At 38.1% G+C, this 17,506-nt stretch overlaps 1 protein-coding gene across 2 annotated transcripts in view; it reads right to left on the bottom strand.

Moving 5' to 3' along the window:
- Positions 1 to 3,514: 3,514 nt before the first annotated feature.
- The window catches only part of LOC142344105 (RING finger protein 141-like), a 28,246-nt gene continuing 14,254 nt past the window's right edge, over positions 3,515 to 17,506 (bottom strand). For both annotated transcript variants that reach the window (XM_075395594.1, XM_075395595.1), the window contains exons 3-5: positions 7,290 to 7,593; positions 6,769 to 6,960; positions 3,515 to 4,139 (exon numbers count right to left, since the gene is read on the bottom strand). In XM_075395594.1, coding sequence (XP_075251709.1) covers positions 3,872 to 4,139; positions 6,769 to 6,960; positions 7,290 to 7,593 — 764 coding nt within the window. In that variant the 3' untranslated portion in view covers positions 3,515 to 3,871. The remainder of the gene's footprint in view (positions 4,140 to 6,768; positions 6,961 to 7,289; positions 7,594 to 17,506) is intronic.

Genomic DNA, 17,506 nt, shown 5'->3' with positions numbered 1-17,506 from the left:
GAAGTCTGTAATTAACGATATTACGTAACAAAAACACACAAAAAGAACAAAAATGCAAAGTTTTTTCTTCAATGGTTTTCAAAGTCGTTAAAGCCATCAGCTATCTACTCAGGTCAGACTATAGGCCCATCTAATCCTCCATAGACAACCAGTGAAACCTGTGAGTATCTGACTATCCGGGAAATTTTATACGACTAAAAGGCAAAGTGAAAACGACAGTTAAAGACAAAAAAAACCTCACTTAAATTCTTCGAGAAAGTGGTGTCGAAGCCGTTAAAACCATAATCGGTACCGTCAAAGATTTTGATTTGTTCAACTGTGCCTTATTTGGAACGCCAGCAATGTGCTGTGTGAACTCTCAATAATATGACAAATAGAAAAACAAGAAAACGGCCTGAAAAATGTGCTAGTGCCTAAAAGTAAAAAGTATTTTTGTTAAATCTTGTAGTATCAAAGCCAGAAAAGCTTTTGAGTAGAAAAACTAGAAATATTAATGTGAAACTGCTTAGGAGGTCAATTGTACCTATCACAGTGAGCTTCGATTTGAAATGTTCTGTTCTTTACTTAACAAAGATCAATTTTTTTTTAAAAAAAAAGACCGACCGATTTCAATCCGAATTATATTTGGATTGTAACACTCCAAGATTGGACTAAAACTAGCCTTACTAATGCTGTTAGCTTTACTACTGCTGTTCCTCCAAAGTTTGCAAAAAGACGGCAAAACTTTAATTCCAGAGCACTCTCAATGGAAGTGGAACCACCTTTGGAGTTTACAAAGATTGTGTTAGTGGTTTTAGGATATGTACTTCCGGTAAATTTAATCAAAGTGGACCAAAGAAGCTTATTTTGGAAAATTTTAGATGAAAAAGGCTGAATTTTGACATAACTAGCTAAAATTTTAGCCAAAAAATTAAATCGAAATAAACAACAATACTTTTTTTGTCCTTGACATTCAAATCAAAAACACTATTGTTAACAATGTAAACATATTTCAGCAAAATTGACTGAATTTTAGGCAAAACTTCCGGAAAATGTGAAAATAACGCAAATCAGTCTCATTATTCACAAAAAGTCAAAAACCTCGGTAAATCGCTCTAGACAGCGAAATTCAAAACATAGCCGGCAGATTGCCGGAATAGCTGCGAAATAACAGACGTGCGTGCCATATAATAGAGATAGAAACAGATACAGATCTGAATTGAAAAAAAAATTGACAGAGCGCAAAAAACTAGGCTAAAAACATTCAGCGATAAATTAATAAAGCTTGTTAAAATTCATTCCACAGAAACCTCTTATTAGGGACCTCTACTGCACATACAAATTCCTTTGACCCTCTACTGCAACTAATTCAAATTAAACTTAAGTTTTAAAGTGCAAAAGTCATTTTTATTGAGTGAGGTAAGTCACGTATGATCAACATCACGCAAATAACCTTAAAACTTTCGCTAAAGCGAGTGAGAACTGCGCGCAAATGCCGTTAGTGAGAGGAAGAAGTCATTCAGAAAATTTGACTTTTTCAGCTTTGCTGTGTGAACAAATGTAAAACGAAAAAAGAGCGTCAGACGAGGACACAAAAAAACATAGCAGGACAAGTCCTGAAATACAATCCAAGTAATTGAATGAAAGACAGACCAAATGAACCTGACCAGCAGATCAATTGAACAATCCCAGGCAACAAGACAAAATCTTAAAAGTTGAGAAACAAAGAATCAAACAAACTAACAAAAAAACGATCATTGCTAAAACCCTTGAAGCTTTTAAATTGAAGGCCATATATGACTCATTACAAAATACTCATTAATTAATGCAAAACCCTTGAAAGAGATGAATCTGCCACTAAAAGTAGATAAACTGGACAAACATGACAAATGCATCAAGAAACTGAGAAGAGAGAATTTAAAGAAAATTTACAAAAAAATCGGGCTATTAAAAAGGTCGAAACATTTTTTTGACTCTGAAGTTCTTTTTTGTAAATCGTCCACATAATTTAAAAAGTTTCGTTGGCCAGTAAAGATAGTTAAACTCAGAGAATGACAAAAAATCAAAAAAATTTGAAAACAATCGAAAATTTTAAACTGCAAGCGTTATTTAAAAAATTCCCTACAACCGCAAAATTAAAAAATTGCAAACTATTTTATTGCCCCTATAATCTATGTAGTAACATACTAGCGAACCCTATAGGAGGTTCCCTGGCCACTGAATAAAATTAATTTCAAAAATTTAAAGAAAAAAATTGCAACTTTATCAAAAACTTGGTAAAAGATATTAAAATATTGAATACCATTCCATGGCCAAAAAATATTTTCAGTAAACTGTTAGCAAACCCTAGATGAGGCTTCTTGCCCCCTGGGGTGGGAAAACTTGTATAATGACAAAAAATGGCAGAAAATTTGAAAAAAAAACCAAGTTTGATTTTAAAAAAGTGGTAAAATTCATGAAGTTAAAATGTTTAAAACCACTTCATTACTACTAGGAACTATGCATTAACCTATTAAACCGCAGAGGAGGTTTCTTGACATCAAAGTCCGAAACAACTCAAAAAATGACAAAAATTGGTAAAATTCATGAAGTTAAAATGTTTAAAACCACTTCATTGCCACTAGAAACTATGCATTAACCTATTAAACCGCAGAGGAGGTTTCTTGACATCAAAGTCCGAAACAACTCAAAAAATGACAAAAATTTTCAAACAATTTGAAAATATTAGTATAAATTACCGTGTTTATGTTTGGAGTAGCAATAGATATAGCGCTTAAAGTGGCCGTAAAAAGCAAAGGACTTCTTGCAAAGGACCTTTATCAACTTTAATAAATCTCAGTTTCAGACTGATCTAACAAAAAATCCAAAAAATGACGAAAAAATGCTAAAAATTCAGTATTTTAGGCTCAAGAACTCCCAAAAATGACCTTTTAACCTTGAATTACGGCCTTCCCAGTAGCTTCACCACTCTGAGTACTTGAGGGACTACTAAACGCGGGCCTCTAATGAAACTTGATGCCCGCTGAGCTTTACCTGTTTATCCCGTTTTGAAAGCTCAAAGTCATGAAAACAGGTGTGAAAACATCTTACAAAAATAAAAAAAGACAGAGCACCAATACAATCCGATTCTTGGATTGTAAAAAAACCAAGAGCACCACAATATAGCTACGCTCAGCTTACAGCTTCGCAGCTAAAAAAAAATCCTTTTAATTCCATATTCTACGCTGGAAAAGCTTTTTAATGATACCACTACCAAATCTACGATGAATATATCAATCGGTCAAAATTGACTGAACAAAAAACCCATTTGAGTATTGAGTCCCCCTCCTCCCTCGAGAGGGGTCGGAACAATAAAACATTAACATGAAATAAAAAAAATTTAGAACTATTTTAGCTCTACTTACCTGTCAAATTCTTTGAGATATCAACATTTTCGCATTAATTCCAAAAACTAATTTAAGAGACAGTGAGAACTAGATGTGCGAAAGCACAATGCACAAGCCTCCTTGCTTGTTTATTACGCCAGTAAAAGGAATAAGTTTAAAGAAAAAGACTTCAAGTATATCTAAATTATGCTAGTAGGACAAAAACATCGCCAAATTAAATTTACATGGTCAAATAGAAAATTTGATATGAAAATAAAAACTATCTAAATATCGCCCCATCAAAAAAATTAGCATCGAACAAAACTAAAATATCAAATACATTCCGGCAACATTGCTGGCAAAATTCCGTAACAGATTTATACCAGTGAAAAAATATTCAATGGAAAGTAAACAACCGCTCTTTCTTGAATTGATCGACATTAATCACTAAGCTTGGCATTCTTGGAAGCTTTTGTTTGAAACGAGCCATTACAGATTTGGTACATAATTCTGTATAATGATAGTGTTTACATATCAACAGCTTCCATGAAATATTCACTCAAATCCAGTTGTGAGGGCCTGTCAGAAGCAGAGAAAAATACCCAATTGTCCTTCAGACTCATTTTGCCTCTACATTGCGGACACCTGTCGTGGTTCTCATTGTCTGTTTTGTCCCAGCTCTCAATACATTCGCAGCAATACAGGTGCATACAGGGCAATATTATGTCCGCTTTCTTATCCATGCATATGGAACAGAGATTGCAATGACCAGAACTGCTAGATTGGCTGGCGAACCTAAATTAGGAGTTGAACACATTTTCCAAATCCATAATGAACTCAGTCACTCTATCAAAATTACGGCAAGGAGCGCTCGAAATCAACTGCATTTTGCGACTCTCGGATATCACTGAGACTTTGCAATGACAGAAAATCAAAAAATCCTATTGAACAAACATAGCCGGCAGATTGCCGGAATAGCTGCGAAAGAATAGACCTGCGTGCCATATAATAGAGATAGAAACAGATACAGATCTAAATTGAAAAAAAAAATCGACGCCGCTCAAAAAACTAGGCTAAAAAACATTCAGCGATAAATTAATAAATCTTGTTAAAATTCAATCCACAGAAGCCTCTTATTAGGGACCTTTATTGCACATATGAGTTCCTTTGACCTTAAACAAATTCAAATTAAACTTAAGTTTTAAAGTGCAAAAGTCATTTTTATTGAGTGAGGTAAGTCACGTATGATCAAAATCTAATCACGCAAATAACCCAAAAACTTTCGCTAAAGCGAGTGAGAAATGACGTCACGCGCGCAAATGCCGTTAGTGAGAGGAAGAAGTCATTCAGAAAATTTGACTTTTTCAGCTTTGCTGTGTGAACAAATGTAAAACGAAAAAAGATCGTCAGACGACGAAACAAAAAAACATAGCCGGAAGAATTCCGGAAGCGACTCGAAGCACCAAAACTTCACAAAAAGCTGAAGCCATTACCTTTTGTATTTAACCATTAACTCATTACCTCCGCGGGTCTGATCTAAAAATCGGTGAAATTTAAACGACTGTCACCAAGAGAAAGAAAATGCAGCAAAATTTTATTATTAAAAACGTTTGGTAACGTTAAAAAAGTCTAAAAATTTTTAGGATGGTCAAAAAACTGATAACCTGACAAAGCTGACAGGGCCATCAATTGCCCTCAGATAATTAATTATTCTAATCTCAAAAAGATCGCGAAAGCAAACGGCAGATAAAAACTTTTCAAAAAAGACAGGAAAGTCAAAATTATTCAAAAAAGAGTGCTCAAACTTAAGAATCAGAGAACCACTACAATTAGATTTCTAATGACGGCAATTAGGACAAAAATAATACATGATTCTTCCTTGTTGTATATATGCCAGACAACATAATTTCATACTAATTCAAAAAATTAATTATAGAAAAACAAAAGCAACAGAATAATATTCAAAGGCAAACAATCGTCTAAAAACAATACAAGCCCGGAAGAAAATTGCAATGAATAGTAATAAGTCGAAATGTTGGAAAAGACTTTCTAGCAAACTCCCAGTACTGCCTTATTTTGAATTAAATCAATTGCAAACCGAAGAAACCAAGATCTAAGAAAAAGCTGAGTTCATTCAATTTTTTAACAACTGAAAAAATCAATATAACGAATACAAAAGTAGGTGCCAGGACAAAACTAGAATGATACATACGAGAATGTGAAGAATATAGACACAATGTTAGGAACACCGTAACAAAAAGACCAATTCTTGATTTTTGAAAGTTAAAAATCAAATTTAAAAAAATAAAAAAAAAACGAGTACATTTCATTGATCAGCATTCGAGACATAGAAAAGACAACGAGTCATTCGAGACAAAAATCCAATTTGCTGAACAGAATAAAACAAGAAAACGCAGAATTCAGACATACGAAACAATGAAACGTTTAGCAAAAAAGTGGTCAAAAAATATTTAAGACTGCATTTATGAAAAAAATTTATCTGTTTTTTCAAAAACATAACAACAAAAAAGATTGAATTTTCATTGAAACGAAATTAAAGTCCCTCGTGTTCCCCAAAATACTATTTCTAGTAATTAAAAGCAAAATACAAACAAAAAAATTGGCAAAAAACTACGAAAATCGGATTAGCAAATGTACAATTTTATGAAACAAAATTACATCGAGGTAGAAAGAGGCATTGGGTATATGAATTATCAAAGGGAAGTTGCCATAGTAACTGATTTTTGACAAAAAAACAGCTAAAACATCCAAAAATGAATAAATTAATAGAAAAAAAGCCGAAAATTAACTAAAAAATCAAGAAATATGTGCCAATTTCGCATTTGAAACGCTATTTCAGGCTATGCAAAATACTGTGCTATCAATTTCCGTGGTTTACATTTAAACATAGCATCGATTAAAAATTACTTCTACAAAAAACCAAATTACAAGCAAAAAAACTAGGCCACTTAGACGAAAAAAACGGCTAAAAACGGTTATCTATATGTGCCATTCAGTCAAAAACTACTTTTCAATGTCAAAAAGTCATTCACTAAACGCAACGCATGATCAAAAAACTTCTCTCGCTCAGAAAAAAAATTAGTTCACACTGCAATTTTACTCGCTTTCGCTTTTAGGTCAAAACATTGTCTGAACGAATAGTACTTCCGGTAAAAAAAAACCTTAAGAAAACCAATACTCCTCTTCGAGTCGTAAAAAACCAAGAGCACCGCAATATAGCTACGCTCAGCTTACAGCTTCGCAGCTATAAAAACACTTCTGCAATAAAAATTTTATATACCAATTATATCAGATTTTGAGGAAATATATGCTTAAGTTCCTGACACTTTTGTCTACAAGTGGAGAATCAAATCGATAAAAAATACTATCTTCGAAACACATTTAGTAATGTGTTAGAAACAACCTTGGCACAGAAGCAGTGGATGTTGACGGTCCATGCAAGTCAACATCTTCAAACTGCCTCGACGTTAATTCGTCAAAAACTACTGTTGCGCTCATTTCTCGCTGATAAACCTCCTCCTCCTCTTCCTCTTCGTTCTCCGTAACGGTGTCTGTCGCCATACAACTGTCTTCTGAATTCTCATGTCTTGATTTACTGAAATCATTGTGATTTGCTTACAATTAACTGGAGCCAAACAGTCAATACCAACGTTCGTCAATTTTGATCAAACAACATCTCATAAGACTACACATTCCCGAGTTTCAGCATATTTAAAATTTTCCTGCATAAAAAAGTAGCTGCTCTAAAATTACGTTTATTTTTTTGGTCAACCCAACAGCAGTGTTAATAATTGGGCTTTTATATCACAATTTCTGCACGAAACGAGCGACAAATAAGAACGGTGTACCTTATAGGTAAGAATGATAAACGGGGGGTGATTAACGGAAAAGTAGACAAAATTTCAAAGTATATATTCAACCTACATGAGAATAAAGGAGTCAATATCTGACGATGAGCTCTGACTGCGATGCGAAGTACCTCTGCGATCCACTGCATTTGATGAAGACTGACAAGTGGCCTCGGATGTAATTTCCACATCTGATTCCATGGCTGATAGACTAATAATGGTGTTTAGTATCTTGTAATAGGCATCCAAATTAATAAGTTTCTCGCTAGTAATAAAATTGGTAATCTTGTCAACTTTGAACACGCATATTTTCATAGTTGATCTCCAGCTTTCGTCCCATTTCTCTTTCCCATCAGATCCTTTGTAAACCACGATAGAACCTGCAAAGCAAAATACAGAACATAGTGTTCTAATTCGGCGTGCAGTTTCAGTTGGATTCTAAAACTATACTCCACTCTGCTTCTAAACTGAAAGCTAATAAGCTTAATAACAATATCACCTGGCAAACACTCTAATGAACTTTGATAACCTAATTCTAAATGACTTAATGACCGGGTTTTATCGGTTTATCTCGTCGCTTTTTATTCTGCTCGTTTGACCTTGACTGTATTCACTATCTTGCGTAATTCATTGAGTGAATAGATTTAAAAACCATTCAGTTGAAACAGCGAGTGAGGTAAGTCAGAAGTCAAACGTGAAAGTCGTGACTTATGTAAAACGAAAAACGTGATCCAAAGGTAAAGCGAATTAAAAAAACATAGCAGGACAAGTCCTGAATTAAAATTCGAAAAATTAAATTAATTTATGACCTGAAAATCATTTAGTCCGCTTTAAAAGGCAAATGGGAGCTCTTAGTAATGAGACTAAGCAATAAAACAACACAAGAACAACAAAAACAAGCCAGACTCAAATTTTTTTGTAAAGACAGGATCAAAAAACATCTGATATGAAGTCAAATTGCCAACCAAATTCCTCTATTTTTCATTAGCAATCTGTCATTAAATGTCAGTGAGTCCTCTCACTAGTAGTATTAAATGATAAAACAAAAATAACCAAAAATCGCAATAAAACTCGCTTAAACTTAGTATAAAAGTCACTGAACGCAACAGCTACTGACGGATACAATTACATCAATTAATTGAGTCCTCAATCACCACCGTTGAGACCTGTCAACAATGAGATTAAATAAAAAGACAGCAATAAGTAAAACAAATACTAGCAAAACTTAAAAAAATCATTAAGATCTTTTTTAAAAGAACACGTGTAAGCGTCATAGAAAGCACAACCTTTAAACAAAAACGATTAAATCGATACACTTAACCCCTAAAAGCAGTAGATACCTGTCCCCAATGAGATTAAATGACAGGACATCAAAAAGTACAAACTTAGCTGGCAGATCGCCAGAAAATAGCCGCAATTGCTTCGTAGATCTGCAGTCCCAAAAAAAAGACAGACCAAAAAATTCGTCTTTACATTAAAGTCTGATAAGTTATATTATGATTAAAAATCAATATAAATTTTTGCTGCCTCTATTAGCTGCTCTCAAATAACTTTTATTTAGAGTGACACACACCCATTTGACCTTATCTCTTTGAATTAAAGTAAATAGAAGTCAATTTCAAAGTGAAGAAGTCATTTTTGAGAGTGAGGTTAGTCAAGTGTGACCGAAAATTTAATCACGCGAATGAACAAAAAAACTCGCTCCACTAAGAGCGAAAAATGACGTCACACATGCAATTCAGTTGAAATTGCATGAACGAATGAACAAAAAGTGGCTGTGACGTCATATGGTCGTAACAAAAATCATGACGACGAAATAAAAAAAAACCAAGAGAAGGCCAATAATAGCCCCAGCTATCGCTGTGCGGCTATTAATGACAACAAATAGTGGCGAAGTCATAAAAAGTTTTAGTTGCCCCTTAAAGATTTCAAACAAAGGTAAGTAGGCGCAATTAGAACACCTATGTTTTTTCCTAGCACTGAATGAGAGGAAACTCAGAAAACAGAGTTAAATTGACGCACCTGAAAAAAAATCCATTCCAAAAACCGCCAAATTGTTCAAACACCAATTTCTCACTTCACTTTAAAGGAATTTTGAAAAAAGTCACGCCTCAAAACTAATCGATTTTTCGCTCCCTTTTCTATTCCAGTGTGACCAACATCACCACTCTAATTTGATCTCATTGACTAAAAAAGTCGAAAAAAGCGTGAACAGATCTTAAAAAAAGACAGCGCACCAATACAATTCAAATTCTTTGATTTGTAAAAATAAAAGGAGAGCGCCCAAATAACAGCCGTTTGAGAGGCTGACGGCGGCTATTAATAAGATTACAAATATTCGAAAAAAATGTTAATTAGTACAGTACTGATGAAATAGTGGCTCAAGCCAAGAACCGATAGATACTTCGCGAAAACTCAGAAGGTGTGCCACTAAGAAAACCGACTAAGGTCGGACGCATTTCTCTCGAGCAACAAGGGCAACTAACTAAAGAAATTTAATTAATGGATTGAATTAACCAGCAAGCAAAGAAAAAAATGGAAATATTAACAAAATCAGGCGATTTTGTTAAAATTTGGAAATATTACCAAAATCATGGCTTGTGGAACGATAATTGTGAAGAGTGGCCAAAGGAAAATCTTGACGCAATAGATGAGATAGTGAAAAGAAAGAGCAACTGTATTAGGGCTCTGCATTACGGTCACCTAATTTTAGAGCGTCACGTCAGGATTCCAAAACATTGAAACTATTGGCATACTGAACACTTAGATCATCAGCAATTTGGTCTTGGAATACTTGGCAATTGTTTGATCTCTTAAAACGGTATAATCTTGGCAATGAAATAACATCTAAAAAAATTGATTTTGTCAACGCATTCGGCTTAAAACGGACGATTAAATTGAGAACATCATTGGTAACATGTTAATCAAAGACGTATGGCACCAAGCGTGTCTTCTTATTTAAAAAAGACTGAAGCTGGAGTCGAGTGAGAGAGCGATCAATTGAAGTCGGTCTGCATTAAAACATTGAATAGGCGTACAAGAGTATTATACAGAGAAAAGCCAAAAATCTAAGTCTGGTACGTTAGATGTTCTCGGAAATCACGCTGTCTCGCAATTGTCGAGGTCACGTGATGTCTCATGATCAAATAGAAAAAAATATAGTGCACTGCATCCCAGCAAACCACCTACAGAAGACGCTATCGCCCAAAACCAATTCCAGTAGGCCATGAGATACCTTTTTTCCTAGTCTCAATGCTATTCAACTGGCAGCACTGGATGCTACTATTACCTCAAAGCTGCAACCCATTCTACTTTAAGATGCAGTGAGGAAGTCTGGTATCGCGCTAGCAGCAGCCGAGGACAGAAAATGGCAGCATTTACAAAAAAACCAATTAAATGGGCTATTTGCCAATTAATAGCCAACTAATTAAAAGCCAACTAAATAGCCAACTAAACCAATTAATAGCCTTATTGTTGTGATAAACTAATTAAATAGCAATAAATTGTTGCGATAAACTTTTTAAATAGAACCCCCGAACAAATGTACCTCCGCTGTATTTTCAAATACGTATGCGCGCTGGGCTGAATCAACCCTACACCTTTCCAAGCCTCGTCACCCCAGCCGTAAGCGAGTGAACCAATCTCCCACCCCGACTCATGACATCAGGTCGTATCATTCCAACTGATTTCTTTTTTAGAACAATTTCTTGTTGGGTTATGGACTTTCGCAAGCGGAATAAAAGGCGTTTTTAACTAAATAAAAGAATTAATTTCTCAAAAATGAGAGAATAACAAAATGATATTTTACAGAAGAATTTAGAGATTTACAGGAGAGATCTGATTATTAGATCAAGATGGTGATTTGAATTTGGGGATGAAAAAGGACTCAAAAATCAGCTGTATATATACCCATTATCAGTGTGAAAAAGTCAAGATACAAAACTAATCTTAGCACCGTGATTTATAGTGGGGGTCGCAAGGGTTACCCAATATGGTTTGCTTCTGCAAATCAGTCGCAAAGGGAACCATAAATGGAATGCATTTGCACTTTTCTAAGAAATCATTCACACTTCCGGAGATATCATCATCATTTAATACATGCTGGGAAGATTTTACATCACTTAATCTAACTCTAATAATAGTTATCTAGATTCACCAATTTGAACCGAATATTGATTCTCAGCACCATTTCTTGACGATTCATTTATATAATTTCTTTGATCGAAGTCATATTGCTTGTCTTTCTAATCTGGTAAGTCAAACTTTCTTTCTAATTCTCACTAAGTTTAAGACCATAGTTTGATCGATATTCTAACACCCCCACTCAGACTTGAGCTGATTGCGTAGAGTCTGCTCCCATCAAAACTGCTCAGAATGTTTCCACTTTCGAAACGGGTAAGGACTTTGTGAAGATGTCCGCTGCCATTTTGTCTGTAGGGACGTAATGAATTGAAATAGTCCCATCCTCAGTCTTGTCACGAATGAAATGAAACTTTGTTTCGATGTGGTTGCTCCTTTTGTGCATGACTGGGTTTTGGCAGAGTCTGATACAACTTTGGTTGTCTTCTCCAATTGCTATTGGACGTTTCTGTTGGATGCCAAAATCCTCTAGAAGTTGTTTCAGGTAGAGTGCTTCCTGAACTGCTGCTGCCATGCCCTGATATTCTGCTTCTGATGAAGAAAGAGCAACTGTGGCCTGCTTCTTGACACCCCAGCTGAGTGCTGCGCCACGTCCGTTGAGCTTGAAGTAATAGCCCGTTGTTGATTTTCTGTTGTTCACGTCTCCAGACCAGTCTGCATCACTTTCCCCCACTAAATCATAACTAGCCTCTTTTGTGTAAGTAAGTTTTAAACCTTTTGAACCTTGAAGATATCGCAGAAGTCGTTTTCCGCACATCCAGTGTTGATTGGTAGGCGCATTCATGTGTCAGGACAGAATGTTGACTGTGAACACGATGTCTGGCCTCGTCTGTTTGGCCAGATACAGAAGTGATCCAACCAAGCTTCTGTAGACCCTCTGGTCCACTTCTTCGTCTCCGTTCTGTGCTGTCTGAAGTTTCAAATTCAAATCAGCTGGAGTTCTTGAGGGTTTGCATTGATCCATTTGAAACAGCTCAAGCATTGTTTCTATGTAGCGTTCTTGGTCGACTGTGACTTTGCCCTCTTATCGTCTGATTCTAAGACCCAGAAACCAGTGTAGTCTCCCTCTGTCTTCCATGTGAAAGGTTGCTTCTAGTGCTTTCTTGACGTCAGAGACCACTGTCATACTTCTTGATTCTACTATGATGTCGTCAACCCAGACCAAGATGAAGGTGTGATCCTCTGCCTCTGATCTTGCGAACAAGCAGTGATCGTTCCTGCTTCTGGTGAACCCCTGTCTCAGTAGGAAGTTTGCCAGCTCTTTGTATCAGTTGTTAGCAGCCTGTTTCAAACCATAAATTGATTTATTTAGTCGACATACTAACTTCTCCCCATCTGATCCGCGTTTTACAAACTCCTGTGGCTGTTCCAGATACACTTCTTCCTCGATTGGTGAGTGCAGGAAAGCAGTCTTGACATCAAATTGGTGCATCACATGGCCCTGCTTCGCTGATAGCTGAAGTAGAATCCTGAATGTCTCTGGCTTACAGGTAGGCGCAAAAGTCTCAAAGTAGTCCAGTCCTTCCACTTGTTTGAAGCCTTTCGCCACATAGCGCGCTTTGTATTTGTCCACTTGACCACTGGGTCCCAATTTCACTTTGTAGACCCATTTGCCCGGTATGACGTCCCTGTCTGTGGGTGGTCTCACTAGGTTCCAAGTCTCGTTGTCTTGGAGTGCCTTGACCTCGTCCTTCATTGCCCGGTGCCAATGGTCCCAATCGTCACCTTGCTTGGCTTCGTAGACTGTTTTGGGTTCCACATAGTCGCCCTCAGTCACAGCAAGATGGGTCCTGACTTCTCCAAAAAATTGCGGAACATTCCTTGCTCGTGTCCCTCGTCTGGGCTCTGCTCTGTCCGCGTGTTCCAGTGCATCTTCATTGAATCCAACTGTCTCTAACTGTGAGAAGTCTTCTGTGTCACTGTCTTCCAGTGACTCTGAGTCTCTGTGACTCCCTCTGGTTGCAGTAGATCCGTCATCTAGTGCTGTTTCTCCAACATCCGAGGACTCTTGTCGCAGTGTTGTTTCTTGAGTATTCACGCTCCCTGCGTCATGCCACTCCTCCTTTATTGCAGTAGATGTGTCCTGTCGTTCTCTGTTGTCATCATCTTGATGACCATCATCTGGGTGCCAGATTCCCAGTTCCGACCCATCATCTAGTAGGTCAGCCGTTTCTTTGTTGTCAGGGATTGAGCCCACTTCAGACTCCTTGATGATCACATCTCGAACTGCCATCACCCTGCGTGTGTTGGGTATGTACACCAGGTATCCGTTTTCTCCTTCAGTGTAACCCACAAACTTTCCTTCCAGTGCCTTGGGTTCAAGTTTGCTGACTTCTCTGTCCCTCTTCCTCATGAAGACTGTGCAACCAAAAATAGATAATTTACTAATTGAAAGCTTAGGTTTTATACCTCTCATCAGCTCTGCTGGGCATTTTTCTTCTCCTCGTCTCACAACCAATTTTCTGATCCTTGCTGCGTGAAGAATTGCTGCTCCCCACATCTTGGGAAGTCCTGAGTCAATGAGCAAACATCTTGCCATCTCCAGCAGTGTCCTGTTGCACCTCTCAGCTAACCCATTCTGTTGTGGTGTCTCTGGTATGGTCTTTTCCTGTAGAATGCCTGCATCTAAGCAGTACGTCTTGAACTGCTCTGAGAGAAACTCCTTCGCATTGTCTTGCCTTAGCTTCTTGGGCGTCCCCACACTGATAACAAATTCCTTCAGGCTGGCCAGTGCTTCACTCTTTGCCTTAAGCAAGTCCACAAACACAAACTTCGTGTACTGGTCTGCAAACACTATGCAGAACCGGAACCCTGACAGTGACTCTACTCTGAAAGGTCCCATCACGTCTGTGAACACCCTCTCCAGCCTCTCTTCTGCTTGGGTCTCTGCCACTCTTGGTACTGGAGTCTTTGTAATCTTGGCCAATGCACACACATTGCATACATCATCGAGTTCCCCCACTGTCTCTGGTGCATTCCTGACCACATCCGCTTGATTCAAATGACCCAATCGTCTGTGCCACTTCCTTGCACTGTCAAGTTTCACGCTGTTGGAACTCAACTTGAATTCTAGAACGCTGCAGGGTAAGTAAAACAAATTAATTTCTTGTGTTAGTTTTACCCGAGTTCCCTTCTGGAGTTTCATGCAGCTGTTTCCTCTCTCGAAAGTGAAGCTATGTCCCCACTCCGTGCATCTTGAGACTGATAGGAGGTTTGAAGAATAGTCCGGCACACACAGAACATTTTTGAGTTCGCATTGGAATTCCCCTTTGTTTGAGGGTATGCTGATCCTCACACAGCCTCTGCCCACCACTCTGGAAGCCTCTCCGTTGGGATTTCTGACCACTGATTGAATGATCACAAAGTCCAGGAACGCATCGATGTTCGTCACTATGTGATCTGTACAACCACTGTCCACTAGCATGCCTGCTGTCTTCCACTGGGTAAGAGCTGCCCAGCATTCCTCATCTGGTGTAGCCAATGTTGGACCCATTGCCACTGACTCATGATTGCCTCCATCTCTTTGTCTCTTGCATGCCCTGTCTAGGTGACCCTTCTCACCACACTTGCTGCATTGTGCTGTCTCCTTTTTCCTGCAGTCCTTGGCAAAGTGTCAAGGGATCCCACACACAAAGCAGTTTCCTTTCTTGGGTCCCTTCTTGAAGTCACGCTTCACTGCCAGTGCCACTGAACCACTTTGTCCCTTGTGTCTCTGCACCGTGCTCTCATGAAAGTTCTGCAGCCTTTTCCTCAACTCTGTGAAGTTCGTTGCCGGGTTAAGCTTTCCTGTATAACAAAACTTTCATACCTCATTGGCAGACCATTGAAGACCAAGGCGTTGAAGAGGGTCTCTGAGACTGCTTCCCCTGCTTCTTGTAGCCTTGTGAGCAACTCCTGTCCTCCGATGAAGAAGCTGTCCAAATCCTCAGAATCCTCGAGCTGCAGTCGAGCAAGCTGTACCACTAAAGTCACCACTGTCGGCGTCTCCACACTCTGAAATCTCTCTTGCAAAAGCTTCCAAGCCGTTGCTTCATCTCCAATGCCGTCATCTCCCACACAGTCATGTCTCATCAGCATGACGGTTGTTGCATCTAGAGTCAGTGCCAAATGGCACCAAACATTGTTCCGTTTCTCCTTGATGTCTGCAACTTCCTTCTCATATGCATCCTTCAGCACCTTGTGGTTCTTCTTCTCATCATTGGTTGCCCCATTTGCCAGTGGCGCAGGCTCATTGGGTTGCTCCTCTGTCCCCAGTAGTTATTTGTAGAGTCCCTTCCTCTGCATCATCGCCACAAATCTTGTGCTCCAGATTGGAAAGTCCTGTGCCTTTCCTGTGTAGGTCAGCAGCTTCACTGTCTGTTGATCCATTGAAGTTTGAGCAGGCAAAACAGTTGTGAAAAGAAAAGGTACTAAGCAGAAAAGGATTATGACTGCCAACAACAAATTAGTTTTGTTTTGGAAATTAATTTTATGACTTAGAAAATTGCTGGGCCCATAACCTGTTGGGTTATGGACTTTCGCAAGCGGAATAAAATGCGTTCTTAACTAAATAAAAGAATTAATTTCTCAAAAATGAGAGAATAACAAAATGGTATTTTACAGAAGAATTTAGAGATTTACAGGAGAGATCTGATTATTAGATCAAGATGGTGATTCGAATTTGGGGATGAAAAAGGAAAATCAGCTGTATATATACCCATTATCAGTGTGAAAAAGTCAAGATACAAAACTAATCTTAGCACCGTGACTTATAGTGGGGGTCGCAAGGGTTACCCAATATGGTTTGCTTCTGCAAATCAGTCGCAAAGGGAACCATAAATGGAATGCATTTGCACTTTTCTAAGAATTCATTCACACTTCCGGAGATATCATCATCATTTAATATATGCTGGGAAGATTTTACATCACTTAATCTAACTCTAATAATAGTTATCTAGATTCACCAATTTGAACCCAATATTGATTCTCAGCACCATTTCTTGACGATTCATTTATATAATTTCTTTGATCCAAGTCATATTGCTTGTCTTTCTAATCTGGTAAGTCAAACTTTCTTTCTAATTCTCACTAAGTTTAAGACTATAGTTTGATCGATATTCTAACATTTCTTGTTTTTTTTAATGCTAGCAGGCTCCGTGAATGGGATGTTTTGATGCCAACCATCTTCCTTCATCACATCAGGTTGTACCCTTCTAACTGATTTCATTTTTAGAGCAATTTCTTGTGTTTTGAATGTTAGCAGGCTCCGTGAATGGGACGTTTTGATGCCAACCCTCTTCCCTCCAGCTGCTCGGACTGGGTATTGGGTACTTCTCGTACCAAATATATAGATGAGGGTCAAGTACAAGGTAGTGTACACTCATATCGAGGTGCTAAAATGCTAGATCCCTGTGATGTTATCAATCAATACCCAAATCAGAAACTGAACACTTGTAGTAATTGCTGGCTTCAATGATCACCGTAGTAGTATTGAAACTTTCATAGCGCATTGGAAATTCCTCATTCAGCTCACTATTGTTGAAATTAGCCCAAATAATTTGATTGTTCCCAAAGTTATACCCACCAGCTGTAATCGCCTCATAAATAAGAAAATCAGTGCCCTTAATTACACTTTGTATAATTATATCGATTCTTGTGCCTTAAAGCTGTTTATTGTTTCACCCTCATTTAGGAATGCTCTTGGACATCAAGGCAAACGGTCTGTGGTGCTCCCGCTTTAATCGCACTTTCTTCGATGTGAAGATTTTCAACCCTCACGCGAAGAGCTTCCCTAAGACCATAAAAGATGCATACAAATATCACGAGAGCATCAGGCGAATTAAGTACGAAGAGCGAATCCGCGAAACCGAACACAGCAGTTTCAACGCACTGGTTTTTGCTTGCTCGGGCGGTGCTGGGCCATCAGCAGCGCGCGCTATGAAACAACTCGCAACCAAGATCAGCGAAAAACGCGGAGAGCCGTATGCCGACACTAAGTTACATCCGAACGAAAATCAGCTTCGCACTTCTGAGGAGCTGTGTTCTCTAGCTGCGCCCTCAAGCCTCGTGTTCTCAGCGAGACTTCGATTAGCGCCGTCGTGGAGGAGGGAAGGCTGCACTGAGTTTTTGGCTGCTTAACTTTATTCCTTTGCTTAAAGTTCCCTATGTGTCCTA

This window comes from Convolutriloba macropyga, chromosome 8 (assembly GCF_964194025.1).
Source record: "Convolutriloba macropyga chromosome 8, txConMacr16.3, whole genome shotgun sequence".
NCBI classification, from domain to species: Eukaryota; Metazoa; Xenacoelomorpha; order Acoela; family Convolutidae; genus Convolutriloba; species Convolutriloba macropyga.
This window is presented reverse-complemented; position numbering and strand designations above follow the sequence as displayed.